General features: G+C 44.4%; 1 protein-coding gene across 6 annotated transcripts in view; it reads left to right on the top strand.

Annotated features, from left to right (window-relative positions):
* The first annotated feature begins 3,209 nt into the window (after positions 1-3,209).
* The window catches only part of LOC127650402 (NACHT, LRR and PYD domains-containing protein 3-like), a 40,088-nt gene continuing 18,726 nt past the window's right edge, over positions 3,210-24,571 (top strand). The window contains exons 1-7 of one of the 6 annotated variants that reach the window (XM_052135818.1): positions 3,210-3,392; positions 4,197-4,315; positions 6,355-6,396; positions 19,175-19,291; positions 19,388-19,504; positions 19,601-19,717; positions 19,792-19,902. In XM_052135818.1, the coding sequence (XP_051991778.1) occupies positions 4,266-4,315; positions 6,355-6,396; positions 19,175-19,291; positions 19,388-19,504; positions 19,601-19,717; positions 19,792-19,902 (554 nt within the window). In that variant the 5' untranslated portion in view covers positions 3,210-3,392; positions 4,197-4,265. The remainder of the gene's footprint in view (positions 3,393-4,196; positions 4,316-6,354; positions 6,397-19,174; positions 19,292-19,387; positions 19,505-19,600; positions 19,718-19,791; positions 19,903-24,571) is intronic. The other 5 variants (XM_052135819.1, XM_052135821.1, XM_052135820.1 and 2 more) reach the window with 5 other exon arrangements.

Below are 24,571 nucleotides of genomic sequence, written 5' to 3'. Positions count from 1 at the left end.
AACCCCCCCGTGGCTCTGCCCTCAGCGCCCAGCGAACCCAAGCCAGCGCATACCACGGTAAGCCAGCGCATACCATGGTCAACCAGCCAGAGCCTTTCGCCTCAGAGGTCAGTGAGCCAGTGCCTGTCGCCTCGGCCGTCAGTGAGCCAGCGCCTGTAGCCTCGACCGTCCCTGAGCCAGCGCCTGTAGCCTCGACCGTCCCTGAGCCAGCGCCTGTAGCCTCGACCGTCCCTGAGCCAGCGCCTGTAGCCTCGACCGTCCCTGAGCCAGCGCCAGTGGTCTTGACCGTCCCTGTGCCAGTAGCCATGACCGTCCAAGAGCCAGCGCCAGTAGCCATGACCGTCCAAGAGCCAGCGCCAGTAGCCATGACCATCCAAGAGCCAGCGCCAGTAGCCATGACCGTACAAGAGCCAGTGCCAGTAGCTGTTCCCGTCCAAGAGTCAGCTCCTCCCGAGCCTCCTAGGGCTCCGCCCCTCTCTAGTCCCTCGAGCCTCCCAGGGCTCCGCCTCTCAAGTCCCTCGAGTCTTCCAGGGCTCCGCCTCTCAAGTCTCTCGAGCCTTCCAGGGCTCCGCCTCTCAAGTCTCTCGAGCCTTCCAGGGCTGCGCCTCTCAAGTCTCTCGAGCCTCCCAGGGCTCCTCCTCCCGAGCCTTCCAGGGCTCCGCCTCTCAAGTCTCTCGAGCCTCCCAGGGCTCCTCCTCCCGAGCCTCCTAAGGCTCCGCCTCTCGAGCAACCCAGGGCCCCGACTCTCAAGCCTCTCGAGCCTCCCAGGGACCTGCCTCTTGTGCCACCCAGGGACCTGCCTCTCGAGCCTCTCGAGCCACCCAGGGACCCGCCTCTCGAGCCTCCCGAGCCTCCCACGGCTCCGCCTCCCACGGCTCCGCCACCTGCGGCTCCGCCTCCAGAGCCTTCTAGGGCCCCGCCTCTAGAGCCCCCTACGGCGCCACCTTCCTCGGCTTCCTCGGTTCTCTCCATTCGTGTCTGTTCAAGGTTTCCCTGTTCTCTCCATTCGTGTCTGTTCGAGGTGTTCCTGTTCTTCGTGGACATTTGATTAACCAGTGTTTTAGTTTGTCTTTGAGTTTAGTTTAGTTTTTCCCACCGTGGACCTTTTGTTTGTTCCTGTGTTTGTTTATTTTGTCAAGGCACTAATAAAGCCGCACTTGGATCCACACTCCCGTCTACCCTCTCCTATTTCCACACATCATAACAGGCTTTCACCTGAAATCATTGAGACCATTCTGAGCACTAAGGCTCCCTCTACTAGAGGTTATGCCAATAAATAGGGTGTCTTTGAAGGATGGTGCAGTGCACATAATGCAGATTCAGTTAACTGCCAGATTGCTTCAGTTGTGACTTTCTGCAGGGAAAATTATCAGCAGGCACATGCCCCGCCACTCTCAGGGTTTATGTGGCCGCTCTATCGGCTGCCACGCCTTGATTGATGGGATGTCGTTGGGGAAAAATCCTCTGCTCGCTCGCTTTGACAATGCAATTGAGACCTCCTGCTAGGACCAGGATCCCTTCATGGAACTTAGCAAAAAATCTACCTTTTTTGATCCTCTAGAGTCAGCATCAGTTTTTCTTATGGCAATTACTTCTCTAAAGAATTGGGGATCTGCAGGCTCTGTCTGTCTTGCCAGCCAACTTAGATTTTGCCTAATGGTTAAAGCAATATTGTACCCTCATCCTGACTACCTGCCTAATGTTCCTTCTCGACCATACTTCCGGTCACTCTCGAAGCCTTCTGCTCCCCACCGTTTACAATGCCGGAGCAGGAAAGACTTCATGAACTGTATCCAGTCCGTGCCCTTCAGACTTATGGCCTCTGCACTAGCCAGTGGCGTAAGTCAGGACAAATATCCGTTTGCCATGGGGGCCGCAACAAGGGGGGCGGCCGCCACCAAGCAGACAATGTCACATTGGGTGAGGAATGCTATTGCCCTGGCCTACGAGGCGCAAGCTTCGCCAGTAGGGATCAGGGCTCACTCTACCAGAGGGGTCGCTTCCTCTAAAGCCTTGGCTAGAGGTTCCCTCTACAGAATGTTTGTGGTGCGGCAGGCTGGTCCTCCCCACACATATTCATAAGATTTTTGGATGTTCATGCCACTCCGGGCTCTCACGTCCTTGAGTCAAAATCACAAGCTCATGTCTGAGACCTCTCGCGCTCTTGTGAGCACAACTACACAACTGTAAGGGGTCCGGACACCCACAGTGCGGCAGAGTTGCGTATTCTCGTTCCCAAAGCGCTAAATCAGTGCAGCATCAAAGTGTAGCTTTTTGATAGGGAATGTCTTGGGTTACTTATCTGTAACCCCTGTTCCCTGAAAAAGTGGAATGAGATGCTGCGATTCATTGCCGCACTGAGGATGCCCCAGGACTGCTCTTCATACAAAATACCTGATGATGCACCTGTGACGCATCTATTTATAGCCCTGCTACAGGTGCATCCTATGATGTCACCAGCAGAGGCTATAAATTCTAGTCAATTTCATTGACGTGTTGCACACATATTCACAGCTGGTCTCATTCTGCTTTTCTCGGGGAACAGGGGTTAAAGTTAAGTAACCCAAGACATTTTCATTTTAGCACATATATTTTTCTCTTCTCACTGGCACTTTGCATATGGCAAATTGGCATATTTTCACGCCTTTTTTAAAGCTGCTTCCATCTTTTCCTACTCTCCTTATATACATTTAAAAAATTCTCCATGTTAAGGAAATGGCTTTTCTTTTCATATATTTTACACACTATTATTAGAATATTCAAAATTGACTTATTTATCGTGCTATTTTACATTAAAAAAAAAAATATCTTTATTTATTCATCTTAAACCTCAAACTAGAGTGAGTTTGCGACCCCTCATCAATCTTTAGCGACCCCGGGTTGGTTGGTCAATTAGTTATGTTGTATAACTTTATCTGTGATAAATATGTCAGTTTACTTTGTAATCTTCCTTTAACATGTAAATGAATGATACTGCAAAAGGGTTAATCTGTATTATTTTCATTTGATTACATTCAGATCTGCTCGTGTTTATATGAGCGGAAGGAGAAATAGTTAATGTAAACAACTATTTACTATTTCTCATTTTGAAGCTTATATCTACGCATTATTTGTTATTCAAAATAATTAATAAAATCGCTACTGTAAAAAAAACACACATTGGATCCAAATAAAATGTGACGCAGTTTCTTACGATCGAACAGATGAAAGTGAAAGTAAAATTGTGTTCGCCATTTGATACCCGAGAATAACACGATTATGTACACGAGGAAAACTGAGCTTCAAAGTGTTTGCTAGTAATGATTATAGTCAATTAAGCAGGAATTTTTGTGTACTTGATGGAAAACGTTGAAGATTTTTAGAACTTGTAATCTAGTAACATTTCGATCAAGGTGAGTGTTTCATATTAACGCTAAACTTCATAATTATTAATTTATATTCAAATAAAATCTCTCAGCATTTGGATATCGTATTTCTCTATTTGTTTGACATATACATCTTAAACCATTTTGCACACTGTTGGGAAACATCACTTACTGAAAATGACTCATTTATTCTCTTTATTGTTTGTTGAGCCTCCAAGAACGGCAGCACTGTGTTAACTGCTGTTTATATATATATATATATGTGATATTTTTACTGCTTTGTTGTTGACAATGTTTGTGTCCTTACAGTTATTTTAAAACATTATTTTAATGGTGTAAATTAATAAAGTTGCATGTTAAATGGGTTTCTGCTGCTGCTGCAGAATCGTGGGCACCAAACATTTCTGTAAACATGGATTTTAATCCAATCTATGTTATTCAACTTATTTATATTTTAGTTATTTAAAACCAAAATATTAATGTAGATCATTGAACTTTTTGATAGTTTGCATATTATTGGCTTGTATTGTTGTGCACTACAATCAGTTACACACAGTAATATCATTAGCATTTGAACTATAACAGAGTGTATTTAATTATTTGTATTGAGTTTGAAGAAACTTCTTTTGAAGATTTTTTCTGCATTTGGAGCAAAGTGCTAACAACATTTATAACAACACTCAACAGCTCGAGTAAATACAGGTTTCCAAAAAGTACAAATACATTTAAAAACCTATAAATCTATTCCCACAAACACTACATTCAAATAAAGTTTAAATTATATTTATTGTTGGCCTAATAGTAAAAGTCTCTGACCATTTGTCTTTTTAGATCAGGTGTCACTATCACTATCTCTGACTCATTAAATTCACCGGCAGCTTCATGAAGACTGAATGATTCATGGACAACACACAAACATTCAGAGATGGAGATTTCTCTCCAGGATGCAGGTACACTCTTTAAACTGTCTCTCTCTCAGTAGTGGTGGTGTAGTGGTCTACGCACATAACTGGTAATCAAAAAAGGACACTGGTTCGATCCCCAGAGCCACCACCATTGTGTCCTTGAGCAAGACCCTTAACTCCAGGTTGCTCCAGGGGGATTGTCCCTGTAATAAGGGCTCTGTAAGTCGCTTTGGATAAAAGCATCTGCCAAATGCATAAAAAAATATACCATATATAATAAACCACCTGCCTAATATTGTGTAGGTCCCCCTCGTGCCGCAGGAACGGCACCAACCCACATCTCAGAACAGCATTCAGAAATGATCTACTCAGCATATTTGTACAGAGTGGTTATCAGAGTTACCATAGACTTTATTAGTTCAAACCATTCTGGCCATTCTCTGTAGATCTCTCTCAACAACAAGGCGTTTCCATTCACAGAACTGCCGCTCACTGGATGTTTTTTGTTTTTTGCACCATTCTGAGTAAATTCTAGAGACTGTTGTGCGTGATAATCCCAGGAGGTCAGCAGTTACAGAAATATTCAAACCAGCCCATCTGGCACCAACAATCATCCATGCTATTCTCTAATTTTGCGTTCAGACCAGAGGCGTCGACCACATGAAATAGACTGGAAGTCTTAAATTTTCTATGGCAGCCAGCGTCTCTCGGCAATGGCGCATCCGTGGGCGGTGCGTCTTGGACGTTGAGGGCGTCAGAGCAAAGTTTAAGTGCAGGCAACATTATGGTAATGAGCTTTGACGCGGTTCGGCAGCAACCTATTGAAGTATAGAAGTGCTCCGCTCTAGCGAAGTCTAGAGAACAAAACAGTGTAAACTTTGGTTCCCACCAAACAATAGTTCCGAAGACAAGAAACTGATTATTGCCGTGGCGGGTTTTCCCGTAATATACAATCTGTCCCTGTTTGCTGACAGGGATATAAATAAAAACAAATTAAAAAATGATGTGTGTACAAAAGTGTCTGAAATTGCTTGTGTTCCATGTGAGTTGATGAAGTGGATTGCCCTATTTTGTTTATTTTGGTAACAAACAACCATAATTGTAATTACTTTCTGCCATCAATCGATTTCGTACTTTCACATTAAAAAGATTTCATGAGGAATATATGCTACTTGTGATAGGTCGGCAAAAAGATACCGGTCGACATGTCTGGATGTTTTGCCGCCCCTTTAAATATAGTTCACAAAACCAAGCATTCTGAACGAACGTTGCCACTTATTTCAACTACATCAGAGCGTCTGCGAATCTTCGATAGGGTTGTTGGCAGGGCAGCCAGAGCTAATTATGACGCTCTCACCTCCTCTGGACTGAACGCATGGTAAGGCAATCATGTGGCAGCTGTGCAGTGCATAAAATCATGCAGATATGGGTCAGGAGCTTCAGTTAATGTTCACATCAACCAGTAGAATGGGTAAAATGTGATCTCAGTGATTTTGACTGTGGCATGATTGTTGGTGACCAGAATATGTGCTTTGGTTCAAAGCGATTGGTCCAAAAATCAGCCAGAGGCCCAAATCATTTCAGTATAGTGCTCCAAGAAGTGATACTTGGTGAGCAGATGGAAATCTGGGAACACTTTCTTCAGCAAGCATCTGTGTTCTGAGATTTTGCAAATGTCCAGTAGCCAGGAGTTCAGCAATATCTTTCAGATCTAATAAAATCTGCCAAGTTTTGTTTCCCTCTGGATCTCTGTGATCAATCATCAATGGCAGTAATCTTAACAGAGACCGGTTTTCATGGCTGTTTCCACCAATTTAATATTTTGGCTCAAATTACTTTGAAATTTGTTGTGGTCTGTTGGTTTTATTAGTAAACTTAAAAGGAAATTACTTGATGGCATTAAGGTCTTCTAATGTAAAGGACATTTTGGAAATCAGAGACTTTCATATGCTTCAAATTCATATGCTTAACTCTGTTGGTATGATGCCTTCAAACAGGTAATGCATGAAATCTGGAGCAAACAATTGTACAGTGTGGAAATTATAAATATTCTCAAGAACACAGTCTCTCTTTACTCCATACAGGGACACCAGTGAATTGTTTTTCAACTCTTCAAGAGTCTGTTTGTGAGTTTCAATTATCCTCAGTGGAATCATTCCCTCTTTGACCTTGTTTTTGTCAATCTCTTGTCGACTAGCTAGGCAAAACCTGAAGAATTTATCAACATTGAAACTTTCTTGGAAGCCATTTATCGAATGGGCCCCCAAGTTGTCAGCATCAACCTTTTTGTGATGAACAACCTCCCTTTGTTGTACCAAAAAGAAAAAGCATAAAACACCAAAATCAATATTTATGTTATTTGCTTAATTTGCTTAATGCAACTTTGCATTGCATAATTTTAAAGCTGTGTCTATAAATTCAGCAAGCTTCCGCATCATGAATGTGAGACCAAACCTTGCATTTCTTGAATTTAAGCAGATGGAGGGCTATATCTGGGGCCAGGTCTGGACTGGTAATCTGGCATATCGGGCATTTTCCCGGTGGGCAGACGCACTTTGGGGCCGATCAGTGGCGGAACGGCCATCGGTAGAACCGAGCGTGACGAATGGGCTGCGATGAGCAAAAATTAGCAGCGAACATGCAGAAAATGTAAATAAGCACTCAAATATATCAGTAGAGACCCACCACTCTTTAACAGGTTTGATTCTGACTCACTCATGATGGACACTCTTTTGTCACCAACTCCAGGCAAGATGTAATCTCCAGAAATTGTCACAGAACGAATCAGTTTAATTTAACATTTAAGATATAGTGAAAACGTTGGTAAGTTGGTAAGTCAATCTTAACTGATCTGGCCGAAATGTCCTCATTGTTGAGCCCATCTGGATTTAATCTCATCTGGATTTAATTTATACATCAGTCATTAATAAAATAATATAAAAACTAGAACACGTGGGTTAAACTTAATATACAGTATAATAAATCTCACATGTGAATACTTAATTTTTATTTAAATTTACTTCATGTCATTACTTGAACAGTCGAAGTGTCGTCAGATACTGAATTTTGCTAAATTATTATATATTTTTTGTTTTATATCGTGGTACCTTCTTAGTACCATTTCCACACTGACAAGCAATTCAAAGGGAGGGTATTGCTAAAATCATTACAATCAGTGGCGCAGGAGAGATTTATTAACTGTGGGGGTACAAGAATGGTGGGGCATTGAAGAGCGGACTATAGTGGACCAATGCTGGTAGCCTCATGATGGTTGTCAAAGTAGACAAATAAGGGACTTTAAAGGGACTTAAAGGTCTACTTGTTTAATTCTTAGAGTTTGTTTGGCCAGAATATCCACCTGCACATTTCCCTCCACACCAACATGAGCAGGATCCCAAAGGAAGCATCTATATATCCCCCCAACTTTTATATTATATAATCATAAGGAATATTTAATTGATAAAATCCATCCTAAATGATGACCTGCCAGATCTTATGCTTGCAAGTGCTGAGTAGCTATCAGATACATTGATGGTGTTTTTTATTTCCTTCTCTATCCACTGCAGCGCCAATAATATTGGCAATAGCTCTGTGGCATATACTGACAACACTGACAGGTCAGTTACCCTTTTCTTAATATAAGACTCACTCATTGGGATGTATACTGCTGCACATGCACACCCTGTATCAGGATCTTTGGAGCTATCTGTGAATAAAAACACTGTTTCTGAAAAAATACTTCTCAAAATAATTCTGGACTATATACAATACTAGACGTTGTTTAAATTTGACCCAATTATATGTTCTACCACCAATTCCTAATGACTTTAACTTAATAAGTTACCTTTCTTTCCAGAGCATATCATATGCTTTTTCCACATCAAAGAAGACAGCTATCACCACTTGTTAGTCTGTGCTTTCCTAATTTCTGATTCTAAGCACACTAAAGGGTCCATTGTATTCTGACCCTTACGGAACCCACTTTGATAGGGAGACAAAAGAGATTTACTTTCTAGGAAATATGTTAATCTCTCTGAGACCATTCATTCCATGATTTTACATCAAATCAACAATTTACATATCAAATGGACACATACTTACACAACACAATAATTATATACAATGTACAGTAAACAATACACACAATATACACTCACCTAAAGGATTATTAGGAACACCTGTTCAATTTCTCATTAATGCAATAATCTAATCAACCAATCACATGGCAGTTGCTTCAATGCATTTAGGGGTGTGTTCCTGGTCAAGACAATCTCCTGAACTCCAAACTGAATGTCAGAATGGGAAAGAAAGGTGATTTAAGCAATTTTGAGCGTGGCATGGTTGTTGGTGCCAGACGGGCCGGTCTGAGTATTTCACAATCTGCTCAGTTACTGGGATTTTCACGCACAACCATTTCTAGGGTTTACAAAGAATGGTGTGAAAAGGGAAAAACATCCAGTATGTGGCAGTCCTGTGGGTAAAAATGTTGGCACAACCTTGAGGCGGATGGGCTACAACAGCAGAAGACCCCACCGGGTACCACTCATCTCCACTACAAATAGGAAAAAGAGGCTACAATTTGCAAGAGCTCACCAAAATTGGACAGTTGAAGACTGGAAAAATGTTGCCTGGTCTGATGAGTCTCGATTTCTGTAGAGACATTCAGATGGTAGAGTCAGAATTTGGCATAAACAAAATGAGAACATGGATCCATCATGCCTTTGTTACCACTGTGCAGGCTGGTGGTGGTGGTGTAATGGTGTGGGGGATGTTTTCTTGGCACACTTTAGGCCCCTTAGTGCCAATTGGGCATCGTTTAAATGCCACGGCCTACCTGAGCATTGTTTCTGACCATGTCCATCCCTTTATGGCCACCATGTACCCATCCTCTGATGGCTACTTCCAGCAGGATAATGCACCATGTCACAAAGCTCGAATCATTTCAAATTGGTTTCTTGAACATGACAATGAGTTCACTGTACTAAAATGGCCCCCACAGTCACCAGATCTCAACCCAATAGAGCATCTTTGGGATGTGGTGGAACGGCAGCTTCGTGCCCTGGATGTGCATCCCACAAATCTCCATCAACTGCAAGATGCTATCCTATCAATATGGGCCAACATTTCTAAAGAATGCTTTCAGCACCTTGTTGAATCAATGCCACGTAGAATTAAGGCAGTTCTGAAGGCGAAAGGGGGTCAAACACAGTATTAGTATGGTGTTCCTAATAATCCTTTAGGTGAGTGTAGAATACACAATATACAATACAATAATGTAAAGAGTATATGAAATATATATATATATATATAAGTAGTTGTATTGAGGAGAATATGTTGACAGTCCAGTGTGAGATTATAGATTAATAAAGTGCAGTGCTAATTATTGATCCTAATTGATCAAGTGTTCAACAGTTTGACTGCTTGGGGGAAGAAGCTATCATGTAGTCGGCTGGTGCGGGTCCTGATGCTGCGATACCGCCTGCCTGATGGTAGCAGTGAGAACAGATCATGACTCGGGTGGCTGGAGTCTCTGATGATCCTCCGAGCTTTTTTCACACACCGCCTGGTATATATGTGCTGGAGGGAGGGAAGCTCACCTCCGATGATGTTTCTGGCAGTTCGCACCACCCTTTTTAGGGCTTTGCGGTTGTGGGTGGTGCTATTGCCCTACCAGGCGGTGATGCAGCCAGTCAGGATGCTCTCTACAGAACTAGTGTAGAACCGTGTGAGGATGTGGTGGTTCATTCCAAACTTCCTCAGTCGTCTCAGGAAGAAGAGGCGCTGGTGAGCCTTCTTCACAATGGCCTCAGTGTGGACGGACCATGTGAGTTCCTCAGTAATGTGGACACAGAGGAACTTGAAACTGCTGACTCTCTCTACCGGTGCTCCATTGATGGTGATGGGGCTGTGTTCTCCGTCTTTCTTCCTGAAGTCCACTACAAGCTCCACCAGCGTGTCAGAGTGCGCACCTCCTCTCTGTAGGCTGTTTCATCATTGTCAGTGATCAGACCTACCACTGTCATATCATCAGCAAACTTGATGATGGCATTGGAGCTATGTGTTGCCACACAGTCATGTGTGTATAGTGAATACAGTAGTGGGCTGAGAACACAGCCCTGCGGGGCTCCAGTGTTGAGGGTCAGTGATGACGAGGTGTTGCTGCCCATTCTAACCACCTGACGTCTGCCTGACAGGAAATCCAGGATCCAGCTGCACAGCGAGCTTTTTAAGCCCAGAGCCTGGAGTTTCTCATCAAGCTTGGAGGGCACTATGGTGTTGAATGCTGAGCTGTAGTCTACAAACAGCATTCTCACATATGTGTTCCTTTTTTCCAGATGGGAGAGAGCAGTGTGTAGTGTAGATGCAATGGAATCATCAGTGGAGCGGTGGTTGCGGTAGGCAAACTGCAATGGGTCCAAAGAGGGGGGCAGAACAGAGCAGATATAATCTCTGATTAACCTCTCAAAGCATATGCTGATGATGGGGGTCAGAGCAACAGGACGCCAGTCATTTAAGCAAGTGATTATAGATTGCTTCGGTACAGGCACAATGGTTGATGTTTTGAAGCATGTGGGGACTACAGACGGAGAGGGACAGATTGAAAATGTCCGTAAAAACACCAGCCAGTTGATTGCAATAGGTCTGCCAGTTAATGCAATAGGTCTGTAGCTAGAAGGGTCTGATGGGTCTTTCCCTGGTTTAAGAATGGGTACTATTATTGCTTATTTTCACACTGAAGGAAGTTGTCCAGTATCCCAATCTCAGTTAAACAGTCTTAACACTATGTCCAGTGTGTTATCTGTCATGTGTGTCAACATTTTATAACATACTCCAGCTTTCTCAGGAGTAGTTGTCACGAACCCCTTTCCTCTGCCCCATCTCCGCTTCCTCGTGCACGCACACATACACTCCGCTCCCACTCCCTCGCTCCGCCCCCTTGAGCTCGTACGCTCTTTTTCCTCCCTCAGGCTTCCACGTCACATTCGGCGCGAGGAGCTAAAGTGTGGAGAGAGGACCACGCGCTCATGGCCCGGGGGCAGCAGGTATGCACTATGTCTGATTTATGTCACCCTGTTTCACCTGTGTCTGCCCCCGAGTCCGTTTATGCATCCAGTGCATTTCTGAGCGCCGTGAGCTCTCCATCCCCGGAGAGGTTGTGTGGCTCTTTTGACGCTAACCAAGGGTTTTTTATGCGAGGCAGCGGTTGTGTAACTCATAACCCCGCCCTCGACATTATGGAGTCAGCGGCCCGACTCTTGGGGTTGCGTCAGGGGAGTCAACCCTTGGAGGTTTTTATTTTGGATTTTTGTGCCCTGGCGTACCAGGTGAATTTTGATGAGGTGGCTCTGAAAGACATTTTTCAATGTGGACTGAATGAGCCAACCTCATCATTAATGCCTGGTGGTCGTTGCTCCCTCAACCTGGCTCAGTTTATTGACCTCGCCCTACTGTATGCTGGTTCCTCGTTCACTGTGGGGGAGGCAGACACTGAACCAGCGCTCCACACCAAGGCCCCCGTCTTGAAGCCTTACACGGCCCCCGTCTTGCAGCCTTACACGGCCCCCGTCCTGAAGCCTTACACGGCCCCCGTCCTGAAGCCTTACACGGCCCCCGTCTTGAAGCCTTACACGGCCCTAGTCCCGAAGCCTGACACGGCCCCAGTCCCGAGGCCTGTCACGGCCCCAGCCTCGAAGCCTGGCACGGCCAACGAGCCAGCGCCCATAACTGCCACGGCCAACGAGCCAGCGCCCATGCCCGCCACGGCCAACGAGCCAGTGCCCATGTCTGCCACGGTCAGCGAGCCAGCGCCTGTAGCCTCGACCGCCCCAGAGCCAGCGCCTGTAGCCTCGACCGTCCCCATGGCCACATCCCCTGTTGGCCGAAGACGTCAGAGAAGGAAGAGGGCCCCTTCTCCCCAGTCTCGTCTTGTGCTCAAGACAGCAGAGGTTCCCCCAGAGTCTTCCACGGCTCTGCCGGGTTCTGCTCCGCCCCCAGAGTCTTTCACTGCTCTGCCGGGTTCTGCTCCGCCCCCAGAGTCTTCCACGGCTCTGCCGGGTTCTGCTCCGCCCCCAGAGTCTTCCACGGCTCTGCCGGGTTCTGCTCCGCCCCCAGAGTCTTCCACGGCTCTGCCGGGTTCTGCTCCGCCCTCAGAGTCTTCCACGGCTCTGCAGACCTCTGCTCCGCCCTCAGAGTCTTCCACGGCTCTGCAGACCTCTGCTCCGCCCTCAGAGTCTTCCACGGCTCTGCAGACCTCTGCTCTGCCCTCAGAGTCTACCACGGCTCTGTCAGCCTCTGCTCGCCCCTCCGAGCCCTCCCGGGCTCCGCCTCTCGAGCCTCCCAGGGCTCCTCCTCTCGAGCCTCCCAGGGCTCCTCCTCTCGAGCCTCCGAGGGCTCCTCCTCACGAGCCTCCCAGAGCTCTACCCCTCAAGTCCCTCAGGGCTCCCCCTCCTTCCAAGCCTCTCACGGCTTCACCTCTCGAGTCTCTCAGGGCTCCATCCCTTGAGTCTTTCACGGCTCCACCCCTCAAGCCTCTCACGGCTTCGCCTCTCGAGTCTTTCAGGGCTCCATCCCTCGAGTCTTTCATGGCTCCACCCCTCAAGCCTCTCACGGCTTCGCCTCTCGAGTCTTTCAGGGCTCCATCCCTCGAGTCTTTCATGGCTCCACCCCTCAAGCCTCTCACGGCTTCGCCTCTCAAGTCTTTCAGGGCTCCATCCCTCGAGTCTTTCATGGCTCCACCCCTCAAGCCTCTCACGGCTTCGCCTCTCGAGTCTCTCAGGGCTCCTCCGCCTCTCAGGGCTTCCCCTCTCGAGTCTTTCATGGCTCCACCCCTCAAGCCTCTCACGGCTTCGCCTCTCGAGTCTCTCAGGGCTCCTCCGCCTCTCAGGGCTCCGCCCCTCGAGTCTTTCATGGCTCCTCCCCTCAAGCCTCTCATGGCTTCGCCTCTCGAGTCTCTCAGGGCTCCTCCCCCTCTCAAGCCTCTCAGGGCTCCCCCTCTCGAGTCTTTCAGGGCTCCTCCTCCTCTCAAGCCTCTCAGGGCTCCGTCTCTCGAGTCTTTCATGGCTCCCCCCCTCAAGCCTCTCGAGCCTTCCAGGGCTCGGCCACTAGAGGCTCCTATGGCTCTGCCTCCCGAGCCTCCTACGGCTCCCCCTCCAGAGCCTCCTACGGCACCACCTCCTATGGCTCTGCCTCCAGAGCCTACCAGGGCTTCACTCCTGGAGCCTTCTACGGCGCCACCTCCCACGGCGTCACCTCCCTCGGCTCTGCCTCCAGAGCCTTCCAGGGCTTCACCTCTGGAGCCTCCTACGGAGCCACCTCCATGGGCTCCACTTCCTGAGCCTTCCAGGCCTTCGCCCCTAAAGCCCCCCTTGGCTCCACCTCCAGAGCCTTCCAGGCCTTCGCCCCTAAAGCCTCCTTCGGCTCCACTTCCAGAGCCTTCCAGGCCTTCGCCCCTAAAGCCTCCTTCGGCTCCACCTCCAGAGCCTTCCAGGCCTTCGCCCCTAAAGCCTCCTTCGGCTCCACCTCCAGAGCCTTCCAGGCCTTCGCCCCTAAAGCCTCCTTCGGCTCCACCTCCAGAGCCTTCCAGGCCTTCGCGCCTAAAGCCTCCGTCGGCTTCACCTCCGGAGCCTTCCAGGACCCCACCTCCAGAGCCACCTACGGTGCCGCCTCTGATGGCTCCGCCTTTCACGGCTCAGCCCGGACTTCCTGACCCTCTACCTGTCCTGTGGCCTCTTCCCTGGCCTCCGGACCCTATTCCTGTCCGGTGGTCACCTTCCCGACCCCCGGACCCAGTCCCTGTCCTCCAGTCGCCTTCCAGACCTCCTGACCCAGTCTCTGCCCTATGGCTGCCTAGACCTCCCGACCACCCGCCTGTCCACTATGTTCCCCCTGACCTTGCCTTGAACTGCCCATTGACCCCCATGGACTGTTTCATTTCCCTTTTGTACCTTCTGCCCCCGCGAGCTTACACGCTCGTTCTGTCCCCCGCGAGCTCACACGCTCGTTCTGTCCCCCGCGAGCTCACACGCTCGTTCTGTCCCCTCGAGCTCACACGCTCGTTCTGTCCCCTCGAGCTCACACGCTCGTTCTGTCCCCTCGAGCTCACACGCTCGTTCTGTCCCCCCGAGCTCACACGCTCGTTCTGTTCCCTCGCGCTCCTCGCAGCCGAGCGCGGCCGTCAGGAGCCGTCCTATTCAGGGGGGAGTACTGTCACGAACCCCTTTCCTCTGCCCCATCTCCGCTTCCTCGTGCACGCACACATACACTTCGCTCCCACTCCCTCGCTCCGCCCCCTTGAGCTCGTACGCTCTTTTTCCTCCCTCAGGCTTCCACGTCTGGTTTTGCTATTACGAGCTCTCGCTCGTAAACTCTCTCCCCCCTCTGACTCACATGACTCACATGCTGGCTTCTCACGCGCTTCCAATCTGCCAGAACATTATGACCACTTGCACTCACGCGCTTCCTATCTCCACACATTAGATACACCTGCACTCGTCCCTATCACCTGTCATTGTTTACACCTGTACTCGCCCCTATAAATACACTATCCTTCCGTTTGTTTCCCGTTGGTTATTGTTCTAGTTTACCCCTTCGCTTTGCCACCGCTAGTGTTCCCCTAGTTCCCTTGTTTTTTCCTCCCGCTAGTCCCGTCTAGTTGTGCTTGTTTCCCGGCTTCGACCTCCCGCTCTCGTTGACCACTCTCTCCCGGATTTGCCCCTTTGTTCTGTTCTGATTCCCCGGCTCCGACCTCACGCTCCCCTTTGACGACTCTACACTGGATTTGCCCTGTTTTGCACTGTTGACCGCTTTGTTCAATAAAGCAGTTTACTCTGACATTGTGACTGTCTCGTCTTGTGTGTGTGCGGGTTACAGTAGTCTGACTGTTCTAACATTTTTAAAGGTCTAGGGGTAGTGAACGTAACACTTATTATTTACATTATTGCTGGTTGCAAGCAGAGAATCAGAGGCAGCCATGACGCACAGTTATCAGTATCAAATGTTGTATTTATTATGACAGGCCAAATCAATTAGAATGAGGTGCAGGATGAGCTATTTACAGTGTAATTAAATAAAAATAAACAAAAAGACATAACACAGGGGAAAAGAACCCGAGTGTCGCCAAATCAAAGAACAAATCAAAACAAAAGAATTCCCTTAAATCTAATCCACAATCCCTCTATTCTACCTACGAAAAGAAAAATGTAGAAAGAATCCTGAATTCTTCAGCATATACAATGCTCTAATTGACCTACTCTAAACAAAGAAATCACAAAAATACAAGGGGTGGCGCACACTCCTTACCTAACGTGTCTAACAATATAATCACTACGTGTACCATGTATTTCATGCAACCTGCTTACCTGTTCTCTTTTCCCCAAAACAAAAGAACATCAAGTTCCATTGAACAGCGGCAAAAGGCACAATTAACAAAGTAACATGTAACAACGAATCAAAGAAACCAGTAATTACAACAAGGGTAAATATCTCAAACCAAAAAGAACACACACATTGCACACTTCAAACAAGCGTGCTGGATGGCTTTTTAATCAGGCGGGGCAGCAGCGGTTTGGGTGAGGTCACAATGCCCTGATTTTTATTGGCAGGTGACGTATCCAATAGGCAGAAGCCTGAGAGCGAGATTTCAGAGTGAAGAGAAATTAATGAGAGAAAGAAAAATGCCAAAACACAAGTGGAACACATGGTCCCCACTGTTCATTACTGGTAACTCATAATTTCTTCTGACCCCCCCCCCATTCTTCTGATCATGCCCCATACATCTGAGAGCTGTACTTCTCTTCCAATACTACTACATTATTGGCTCCAAAATATAAGTTTTGGGCCCTTTTATACTGGATCATATCATCTTGAGAATGAAGTTTTTTGAGTTGCCTAAATGCTTTATTTCTGGCATTTATAGCTTTATTACAGTTGCTATTCCACCAGGGTACACATTTCTAGTACATCTAACTCCTGTAACCTTAGGTATTGTTTCCTCAGCAGACGGTTCTCCTCTTGGAGTGTCATGCATCGTTTTCCACAAAATCCATGGAAAGCTTCCCAGTTTGCATTCTCCAGTTTCCATCTAGGAATTCTCTTTCCCTTATCATAGCAAACCTTTGTGCCAACTTTAATAACTACCGGGTAGTAGTTGCTAGCTACTGTAGTATGTTTTATCTCACTCCATGTGCTAACCTCTGCTGTTGCACTAGATACAAATGTCAGATCGAGTGCTGTTTCTGTGTTGTTTATGCTATTTTATCATGTCCCATCACAATTATTAATACACACCGAACATTGATCATCAATAAATTCTTCAATAACTGAACCGTTTGCATCTGTGCTATTGCTCCCCATATTGAATTGAAATACCCACACCATAGTACACTGTCTTGCAGTGGTCCCCCAACATAATTTAAAATACTTTGAATCAATTTCCCACATGGATTATAATAGTTAATTATATATATATTACCTCTGTCAGTCCATACCTTACTCACAATTTATTCATGATCTGTGCTTACATGTACCTTATAGCTCATCCCATTCTTTATGAATGTTACCACTCCTCCTCATTTGCTGCCTCCCCATAACTGATTCCCTGAACAATCTTGACTCATTGCTCCTCAGCCTGTCTTTTACTAACCTCGCATCCATGGTAAGCTGAACTATATTCCCCTCCACAATTACAACACTTCAGCTTTGCACCCTCTTCACATTTGCCATACTCGTGTTCTCCACTACGTTTACCACATCTGTGCTTTTCCTTGCACACCGCCGCCACATGTCAAATCTCTGACACTTGAAACATCTAAGTGGTGGGGGAATATATAGCCTCACATCATAACACATATATCCAATGAAGATCTTTTCCTGGAGTATTTCCTCATTAAAGGTGATCAGAACCATTCCTGTCTATTTCTGTCTATTGCATTTGATATATTTTTTTTCACAACATCTGCTGATATGTTTACCTGTATCCCTGTGATAACTCCTCTTACAAATTTTTTACCATTAGCCAGAGAAGACTCCACTTTCCTGCCATTTATTTTATAAATTTTGATTGCTCTCTTTTTCGCTGTCCTCCATCCTTACATATAATCAGCAATGATCCATTTCTCAATATTTTAGCACTCCTTACCTCCCCAATTTCCTTATTTAGAGATTTTGTTAAATGTTTTGGATTCCAATCGCCAAACAGGCCCCTTCTTGAGAGGTTTTGTAAATACCTTGTAATCCTCTCTCCTCATTTCCACTATAGTCGATCCCCTGTCACAATCACTGTCATCCGAATTGTGCTTTCGCTTCTTTTTGCATTTTCACCTAAAAAATGAAAATTATCTCATCATTTCCTCATATAGGCCATCTTAGATTTGTATGATTTTGTATTTTTTTAACTTAACACAAAAGGTTTTAAGAAAAAAATGTCAGCTCTTTAGGTTCATACAATGCTAGTGAATGGCGATCAAAACTTAGAAGCTCCAAAAAGCACACACAATCTAACTAAAAGTAATCTGTATGTCTACAGTGGTTTAGTCCATGTTTTCTGAAGCAATCCAATCAGTTTTGGGTAAGAACATACCAAATATACTCCTTTTTACTGTACATCTTGCCATTTCATTTTTGAGGCACAATCACAATTTCAAGCTGATTAAACTTCCAAGTGATTGAAGCATGCGCAGAGCTCTAGATGGTGCTAGGATGAGAAATTGACCTTGTAATCATGATGGCTGACGAGATTGTTGATGTAAATATTTATAGTAAAAAATGTATTGCATTTTGGTCTGTTCTCACCCAAAACCAATCGGATCACTTCAAAAGACGTGGATTAAACCACTGGAGTCTTATGGATAACTTTAATGCTGCCTTTATGTGCTTTTTCAGCTTAAAGGTTTTGGTCACCATTCACTTCCATTGTTTAAATCTACAGAGCTGAAATATTCTTCTAAAAATCTTCTTTTGTGTTATACAGACCAAAAAAAGTCTTCAGGAAGTCTGGAAAATACATATCCTGGATGACATGAGGGGGAGTAAATGATGAGATAATTTCCACTTATTTGTCAATTTTTCCTTTAAAGTTTAAAGCTAAGAGTTGTGTTTACAAAAACTTTAAAAAATCAGTTTAAAAAAAAAATCAGTGAATAATTTTATCTGCCATGATGGATTCTGAGTCTAGCTGTAAATCATTAATACACACGGCAGAGTTGAGAAAATGTTGCAGCAACGTTTTAAAAAAGAATCAAGATGTGGAAATCTCTGCTCGAGTTTACGCTGCTGACTGAAGCGAGTATTAGAGAGGAGGGGAGCAATAATGATCACCTGTTGCTTGTAATAATAGAATAAACGTCTATCAGAGGGCTGATGGCACATCCACTGTTTGCTTACCCAGTCATTCATCTTTAATTGTGGTCAGTTTTCTTTTATTTAAACCACCTCAGCAACAAGTTTAAAGGCAATCCCTGACTGAGATTTAAATCTGAGTTTTAACTAATAGAGCAACAGGCTTAAAGTTAATCTAGATTAACTGTGAAATGTAAATCAGCATCAAAATTTGGTTAAAGTGAATCCCTAATGAATTAAACAAAATTATCAGATAAACCTTCATTTAATCTGGTTTATGTTAAGTTTATGAATGATTCATATTGGTGCAACCCACTCTAACACTATTAAAACTATGAGCCAAATCACTAGAGAGGGGAGCGGCACCTTCACTGGAGGGATGAAGTCCATCTCCTTTTAGAGGGACAGGCCTACCCCAAAAACCCGTCCAATACTCTATAAATCTGATGCTATTCTTCAAACACCACTCATCGTGTTGTCATATGCACAACTGTTGTTAGAAGAAGAATTTAATTGTCTGCATGAGGTTTAAATGAACTGATATGAACTCTTTTCTTTATTCTGTTTAAGTCAACTCCATATGAAGAGATCAGACTCACCGGAGCTCAGCTGTGTGTCCATGAAGAGTGACCAGTCTATGCATAAGCCAATATATTTTAAGGATGAACACAGATCATCTGGTCTGAGGTACAACATTTTTGTCAAGATAACTAGAGATACTGTAGATTATTTCTATGTTAAAGAAAATCAACTTTATCAACTCTTGTCTCTATTCTGTTAAAGTCAACTCCATATGAAGAGATCAGACTCACCGGAGCTCAGCTGTGTGTCCATGAAGAGTGACCAGTCTATGCATAAGCCAATATATTTTAAGGATGAACACAGATCATCTGGTCTGAGGTACAACATTTTTGTCAAGATAAATAGAGATACTGTAGATTATTTCTATGTTAAAGAAAATCAACTTTATCAACTCTTGTCTCTATTCTGTTAAAGTCAACTCCATATGAAGACATCAGACTCAAAGGAGCTCAGCTGTGTGTCCATGAAGAGTGACGCCTCTATGGATAAGCCAATATATTTTAAGGGTGAAGACACATCAACTGGTCTGAGGTACAACATTTTTGTCAAGATAGAGAGACTGTAGATTATCTCTATATTAAAGAAAATCAACTTTTTTGTTTAAGTCAACTCCATATATCAGACTCACCGGAGTCCAGCTGTGTGTCCATGAAGAGTTACCGGTCTATGGATGAGCCAATTGAATTAAAGGGTGAACACACATCAACTGGAGTGAGGTAAAACAGTTTCGACAAGATAGGTCAATTAGTATTATAATATAATGCACACAAAATATTTGGTTGAACTTGATTCAATGGTGGATTCTGATTCAACATGTTTTAATGTGTAAAAATGTGTAATCTCAACTCAAATACTTTGTGAGGGAACCTAATTGAATTTAATAAACCCAACAAAATTGGACATGTCAAAGTAACCCCAATTAAACCCCATTTTTAAAACATATATATCAATTTAGAGCGCTAAGTTCGTCATATACTATACTGTGAATTTGAGTATGTGAAATACATGCTGGTGGGAAGCACTTAAGATAACGGCTTGTTAACTATGTTCTGGTTAGCACAGAAATGGTCCAATATATAAATCAGTACATATCATTTACCACATGTACCTGTCCTAAGATCATAGCTCAATCATAAGCTGAAGCTCCACTTTTCACCAAAACGGTAACCCCAAAATGTCAACATAAGAGGAACTCTTCTGAATCGCAACATAACAAAACATTCAGTACCAGCAAAAATCCTACTTTATATTCATATTGCACAAAAACACATACAATATCACCTACTTTTAACATTTACTCTTCCTACTGAGTCCAAAGCAAAGCATGCTGGGAACTAGAAATCCCTTGCCACAGTTTCCTTAACCAAAAAATAAAAAAATATTAGAATTTGTCCCAACACAAATAGATTCAAGTAAATTTTTTTTCATTGAAATAACTCAATACATGCAGCAGTAAAATCTGACAACACTGGTATGTTAAACTGTGCTTCTTTACCTCAGACTGGCTTGTTTAGCTATTGCGTATGTGCGATCTCAAGTTGATTGACAAACAATGTCTGTGTCTAAAGGCTGGACCTACTTTCTACACCCATGGCCGTTGGGAGTTCCAATTTCCCCCATTCATTAGTAGTGGTGATTTTGATTCATTTCAGTGACTCAACTATTTTAATTCTGTTCATCAAAGATTTGTTCAGATTTGTTCATTGATTTGTTCACTGACCATATCTTTAAGTTACGTCTTTATTCATGCTGATGGTGCAAAATGACCATCTTTTAAATAAATGCATTGCATTTATTCTCAAACAGAAGAATTGTCAAATCTCGAACATCGTCATTCTTGAACAGAACAAGTTTGATTATCCTTCATTAAAATTCTACTAAGAGACTTCAGCACTGCAGAGTGTTAAAGCATCAAAAGCCTTTACCCACAAATGACATCAAAGCATATCTATCAAACTGTGAACTGCTAAACACAACTTTTTTATTGAGTTATGCAAAGAAAGGATATCAAAGAGTTTTACAATCTTCCAGATGAGTGTACATTTCAATTCTTTCCCCTTAAATGTTTCTCTTCAAATCGCAACACCTGCAGAGTTACTGCTTCCATGGGACAGCCAAACATCATCTCCCATTGATTTCTCCAAAATTTGTAGTCTGATCCTAATGCATTGAGTCTCTTGCAAAAAAGAAGTCAGACTTGAATTGAAAAAAATTACCTTTCTTTTTAACTAGGGCTTTCGATTTAATGCGTTAATTCTGTGCAATTAATTTAATAAAATATAACACGTTAAAAAAATGTACGCAATGTATCGCAATGCCCCTGGACCGTAATAAGGAAGATTCCTGAGAAATGCAAGCTTGTAGAACCACCTGTTTACTCCAGAGGGCAGTAAGTGAAACTTCAGCTGTATTGGCAACACAGTTGATACAGTGAACAAAACAACCCTTCAGCAGACACACAACACAAACATGTGTTACGTTCTTGCGTTCAAAACACTCTATGGCTGAAACAGACTTGCACCAGTTTTGTTTTGTGTGTTTGGGGGAAGAGCATGCTGCTCTTGCATTGGGGCTGGGCGGGTGCGAGCATTGCGATCTGTTTACAGTCAAAATGCTTCGCACTCCTCTCGCTTACTTCCAAGAGCCAGGGCCCACTCTTTCATCGTGGGGCTCTCGCATAGATCTGTCTCTCCGCGCGACCAAGCAGACGGCTCAAGTCATTGGCCGGTCTATGTCTGCTTTAGTCAGCACGGAGAGACACTTATGGCTGTCGGGCATCGGAGACAAGGACAAAGTTTTCCTTCTCTATGTCCCGGTTTCGCCTTCTGGCTTATTTGGTGACGCTATGAATGTAGTTATCACCAGGTTCCAGGAGGCAAAAAGCCACGAGGAAGCCTTCGGGCAATTCCTTCCTTGCCGCACTCAGGAGGAGGGGCGGTCGGCCACCCAGCCCCTCCCCGGTCCTTCTAGAAGGGTGGCTCAAAAACAAAGCTTGGTCCAGTTAACTGCCAGATTGTTTCAGCAGGCACATGCCACGCCACTCTCAGGGTTTACGTGGCTGCTCTATCAGCTTGCCATGCCTTGTTTGACAGGGAGACATCCTCTGCTCGCTCGCTTCATTCGTGGAGCCATGCGACTGAGACCTCCTGCTAAGACCAGGATCCCTTCATGGGAATTAGCAATAGTCCTTGAGGGTCTAGTTGAGACCCCCTTCGAACCTCTAGAGTCAGCGTCTGATAAACTTATGACTCTCAAGATGTTTTTTCTTATGGCAATTACTTCTCTAAAAAGATTTGGGGATCTACAGGCTCTGTCTGTCTTGCCAGCCTGCTTAGATTTTGCCCCAGGAATGGCTAAAGCAATTTTGTACCCACATCCTGACTACCTGCCTAAAGTTCCTTTCTCGACTGTACATCCGGTCATTCTCGAAGCCTTTTGCTCCCCGCCGTTTACAACGCTGTTGTCCAGTCCGTGCCCTTTTAGATTAGATTAGATTAGATTCAACTTTATTGTCATTGTGCAGAGTACAAGTACAAAGACAACGAAATGCAATTTGCGTCCAACCAGAAGTGCAAAAAAGCAGGAAAGTGCAATGTGATAATCAAGGATAGACAGGTGTTGCATAGGCAGGACAAGAAATATATTGTAGTGTTATAAGAGCAGAATAAATATGGCTATGTAATATGAGCAGTGTATGAACAACATGTACAGATATGTGCAATGTAGTAGCAGTGACATTTAAAATAGTAGTAAAATAATATAGATACATGCAGTGTATTAGCAGAATATATAGTAAGAAAAACAGAGTAAATATGGATAATCTGTATGAACCATATAAACAGAAATGTACAGTATGTACTGCTATGTGCAGTGTGGTAACATTATAAGAGCAGTAAGAATAAGTGTATGTACAGGATGAATAGTATGAAGAGTAGTAGAATATGGCTATGTATAGGTGTAATTACAGTATGTACATTTAAATAAATAAATAGAACAGAATGGGTGGGATAGGGTAGTGTCCGGGGGGGGGGTGACAGCTGTCAATTGTCACCAGGATGCAGAGCTAGAGTTCAGTAGGGTGACAGCTGCAGGAAAGAAGCTTCCTCTGAACCTGCTGGTACGGGTGCGGAGAGACCTGAAAGACTTCAGACTTATGTCCACCGTACTATCAAGTGGCGTAAGTCAGGGCAACTATTAGTTTGCCTTGGGGGCCGCAACAGGGGGGGCGGCCGCCACCAAGCAGACAACATTGCATTGGGTGAGAGACGCTATTGCCTTGGCCTACGAGGCGTGTGGTCAAGCTTTGCCAGTAGGTATCAGGGCTCACTCTACCAGAGTGGTCACCTCCTCTAAAGCCTTGGCTAGAGGTGTCCCTCTGCAGCATTTTTGTGATGCGGCAGACTGGTCCTCTCCGAACACATTCATAAGATTTTATAGTTTGGATGTTCATGCCACTCCGGGCTCTTGTGTCCTTGAGTCAACATCACAAGCTCATGTCTGAGACCTCTTGTGCTCTTGTGAGCACAACTACACAACCGTAAGTTGTGCAACTGCATGGGTATTCTCATTCCCAAAGCACTAAATCAGCGCAGCATCAAGTTAGCTTTTTGATAGGGAATGTCTTGGATTACTTAACTGTAACCCCTGTTCCCTAATAAAACGTGATGAATGTGATGCTGCGCTTCATTGCCGCACTGGGATGCCCCAGGACTGCTCTTCAGACAAAATACCTGACGGTGCACCTGTGACGCATCTGTTTATAGCCCTGCTACAGGTGCATACAATGATGTCATCAGCAGAGGCTATAAATTCTAGTCAATTTCATTGAAGTGTTGCTTACATATTCACAGCTGGTCACACCTAAAGTTGTTCCCAAAGCGCTAAATCAGCGCAACATCTCGTTCTGCTTTTATCAGGGAACATGGATTACAGTTAAGTAACCTGAGACGTTCTAAGTATTAAACTATATTTAACTTGACACAGTGACCTAAAAATGTATGTTTATGACGCAACGCACCCGAGACGCAACAGAAGCATGTCTGACGCAGGTGTGACAGGTCCTTAAACAAGCCCTCATATATTTATATAATATTTAAAGATAACTATGTATAATTATTTCATCATTATATATTCAATTATTGTTATATGAGTGGCTTTCTCAGCAAATATTTGTAAATGCAATTAATCGCGATTAATTAAGCCAGACACCATGTAATTAATTAGATTACATTTTTTTATCAATTGACAGCCCTATTTTTTACATATCACGAATACGCCTTAAATTATATGAATATAAACATAATGACATTGCATAGAGAAAAACAAGCAGTGAAGAAAAATAAAGATCATATAAAACGCCATAGAACAGCGCAACTGAACAAAAAA

This window comes from Xyrauchen texanus, chromosome 10, assembly GCF_025860055.1.
Source record: "Xyrauchen texanus isolate HMW12.3.18 chromosome 10, RBS_HiC_50CHRs, whole genome shotgun sequence".
In the NCBI taxonomy this organism is placed as follows: Eukaryota; Metazoa; Chordata; class Actinopteri; order Cypriniformes; family Catostomidae; genus Xyrauchen; species Xyrauchen texanus.
This window is presented reverse-complemented; position numbering and strand designations above follow the sequence as displayed.